This window comes from Pterocles gutturalis, unplaced genomic scaffold (genome assembly GCF_000699245.1).
Source record: "Pterocles gutturalis isolate BGI_N339 unplaced genomic scaffold, ASM69924v1 scaffold28116, whole genome shotgun sequence".
NCBI classification, from domain to species: Eukaryota; Metazoa; Chordata; class Aves; order Pterocliformes; family Pteroclidae; genus Pterocles; species Pterocles gutturalis.
In genome coordinates, this window is record NW_010103866.1 from 15,589 (window position 1) to 18,900 (window position 3,312).

A 3,312-nucleotide genomic window follows, 5' to 3' on the forward strand; every position below is an offset into this window, starting at 1 on the left:
GTCTGTTGGTGCTGGGCTCTGTCGCCTTGGAGAGGCTTGCGAGGCCAAATGTGTCCCCAGAAGCAGATGCTGGCCCTTTCCAAGAGGACAGGTGTGTAGATTTATAGAGGAGAGCGTTGGTGAAGTGGTAACCGGCTGACACCTCTCAGCTGGTTGGTTTGCAGACCAGGCTGCTCCAGGTACCGGTACTCTGGAGGAGGAGGTGGTAGCGGATGCTCTTGCACTTGCAGGGGAGTTTGGAGAAGTGTATAAAGGACGCCTGAAGCTGCCTGGCAAGCGGGAGATCTATGTGGCCATCAAAACACTCAAAGCTGGCTACTCGGAGAAGCAGCGCCGGGATTTCCTGAGCGAGGCCAGCATCATGGGGCAGTTCGACCACCCCAACATCATTCGGCTGGAAGGGGTGGTGACCAAAAGCCGACCGGTCATGATCATCACCGAGTTCATGGAGAATGGGGCTCTGGACTCGTTCCTGCGGGTAAGGCCAGGTGGGGCTGTGCAGGCTGTTGTTCAGCTCTGGGATTGGGGAAGGAGGTGGTGACATCCCGTCCTGTGAACCCCGGTCTCTTTCCTTAGCTCAAGAGCAGTTGCAGTGTGCTGTGCACCCTCAAACCCTACGTGTTTGGCCGCTGGCCTACCTCTGCTCTAAGCAGGCAGGGCAGGGCAGCTGGGCGGTCCCCTGGGGTGGTGCAGCATCCTCCTGAGGTCAGGGGTGGGCGGCTTTGGTCCCGCAGTGGGGTCTGCACGCTCACCCCATCGCCTGCTCTTTCCGCTCACAGCAAAACGACGGGCAGTTCACGGTGATCCAGCTGGTGGGGATGCTCCGAGGAATTGCTGCTGGGATGAAGTACCTCGCAGAGATGAACTACGTGCACCGGGATCTGGCTGCCAGGAACATCCTGGTCAACAGCAACCTTGTGTGCAAAGTGTCGGACTTTGGCCTCTCGCGCTACTTGCAGGACGACACGTCTGACCCCACCTACACCAGCTCCTTGGTATGTATCTCCAGCAAGATCTGCTCTTGCCCAGCACCTCCCGTGCCTGCCCTGCACCCACTGCCAGCTGGACCTGGGAGAAGGGTGCTGGACGTACACCCTGGAGCTTCTGCCATGGGTGGGAGCATCTTAGGAGGGTTCCCACCACGTAGGCTGGTGGCCCTGAGACTCTGGCTGTGGTTCCCACCCATCACCCTGAGACCCTGGCTGTGGTTCACACCCATCATCCTCTTTCTCTCTTTTCTCTTCCTCCCTTTTATGAGCTTTCTGCCTCCCTGCTCCCTCAAGCACCTCTCTGCCCTCAGCAGTTTCCAGCTGAGTCTCTTCCCTCTCCTCCGTGGAGGGAGGAGGGTCCCTGGAGAGCCCGGGCAGGGGAGCAGGGAGATCACAGCATCTCCTGACAGCGCAGCAATGGTGTCTTAACTCCTCTTCTCCAGTGCTCCAGATCCAGTCTGTCTTTCTCTGCTGGAAACTTGTTCCAGGGCTTTAATTAACGAGACCAGCCTAACGGGAGTCCCGCCGTTCCCCAGCTGCCCTTCTCTCCCTCATTAACACAGGGGTGGGTCATGGCAACCCCCTCTGCCCCAAGGAGCCGCCAGCTCCCCGCCGTGGCCGTCCCCCTGCCAGCGGGCTCGCGAGTTGAGGATGAACAGGGGAGAAGGGGATGAGCAACCCGTTGACCTCATCTGATGGATTAACAGATCGTGTGCTGGGTGCGGGCACAGCCTGTCCCCCCCGCAGCACCCGTGTCCTGGGCTGCAAGCCGTGCCCAGGTGCCGGGGCTGGCTCCAGCCTCCAAAATGGGAAACACCGAGGTGCTGTGGAGGCTGGCTTCGTGTTCTGGCCCAGCTGCAGCCCCTCTCTCCTCTCCGCTGCTCGCAGGGCATTTCCCAAATCCCTGGAGCTGCCGGCTCCCTGCTTGCAGCGTCCCTTGAGCAGACCCCCATCGGTTGTGTTTTGTTCAAAGACCCTGGCAATAGCTGCTGGGCTGAGGGATGAAGTAGCCTTTCCCCACCCTTAGAGGTACAAGAGATTATCTCATCTGTGTTTTTATGTCATTTGGGCCATAATAGATCTCCCCGGCAGCTGGAAGTGATGCTGTGCCCGCGATTGCATCACTCTGCCTCCCACAGCAGGTTTTTCGCTCTGGGGAAAAGGCAGGAAAAACAACCTAGCAGTTAATTTCTCAATTTGTAGTTATTCAAATCAATTTTTTTTGCCATTCATCCTTCAAGAGCAGCTGACACTTTGTCGGAAAGGCTCTGGAAAACAATTGTGCTAAATGATTCACAATGCATTTGTGCCTGCAGTAAATACCGTGCGTGTCTGTGGTTCTCCGCCGTCCCTCAGCTTTTTTGGCTGTCATTCCAGCAATGCTTGCCCAGGAGCAGTCCCTCTGCCCGTGCTGCCCCTCCGCAGCATCCCTGCCCCCTCCAGCCCCTCCTGCCCCATGCCAGGCGCTGGGCTCTGCCCTGGCTTGGTGGGGTGGCTGGGATCCCGAGCCTCATTTGGGGCTTTTAGGAGAAATGAGGGGCTCTGCCGAAGGCACTCTGCTGTTCCAGTCTCCTTTGGGGCTTGAAGGTGATTTGCTTTTTGCCTCCCCCTCCAGCAGTGGGGCTGGAAGGACCTCTCAGCAGCGGTGGGAGCCCAGTGATGCTGCAGAGGATGCTCTTGGGTTAGACCTTGTGTCCATCGAACGCCAAGGGATGGGGATACCTGTGGCTCCGTACCCGAGACAAGCACTAGAGCGGTCCTGCGTAGCCCGTGTCACCTGCTGTCCCCTGGGAAGGGACCTGGGGACAGGCCACCCATGTGCCGGGTCCTGCGGGGCAGCTGGAGTGGGGAGGTGTCACCCGGGGGTGACAAACCTTTGTTTTTGTAAGCTGAGCCCTTTTGTGCAGGTACAAGAGGAATCCACGGCGGTGTTTTCGGCTCCTGCCTCCTCATCCCATTGCACACCACCTGCCCGCTCCTCAGCGGGGTCCCCAGGGACCTGGGCTGTGTGGGGTGGCTCCAGCCCCAGCTGGCGGGTGTCCAGGCTCCCCAGCCATTGGAGCCATTCCTCAGCTGCCTTTTTCCGTAGGGGGGGAAGATCCCCGTCAGGTGGACGGCGCCGGAGGCCATCGCCTACCGCAAGTTCACCTCGGCCAGCGACGTCTGGAGCTATGGCATCGTCATGTGGGAGGTGATGTCCTTCGGGGAGAGGCCCTACTGGGACATGTCCAACCAAGACGTAAGCACTGGGAGTCATTCACACCGCTCTGGGGGGCGTGGGGGGCTCATTCCCACAGGAAAGCCCTGCCTGAGTGGCTGCTCC

At 59.3% G+C, this 3,312-nt stretch overlaps 1 protein-coding gene across 1 annotated transcript in view; it reads left to right on the forward strand.

Moving 5' to 3' along the window:
- The window catches only part of LOC104471518 (ephrin type-B receptor 1), a gene marked incomplete at both ends in the record, with an annotated part of 16,259 nt that extends 13,031 nt beyond the window's left edge, over window positions 1–3,228 (forward strand). The window contains 3 exons of the mRNA XM_010086879.1: window positions 231–478; window positions 780–995; window positions 3,079–3,228. Coding sequence (XP_010085181.1) covers window positions 231–478; window positions 780–995; window positions 3,079–3,228 — 614 coding nt within the window. The remainder of the gene's footprint in view (window positions 1–230; window positions 479–779; window positions 996–3,078) is intronic.
- Window positions 3,229–3,312: the final 84 nt, after the last annotated feature.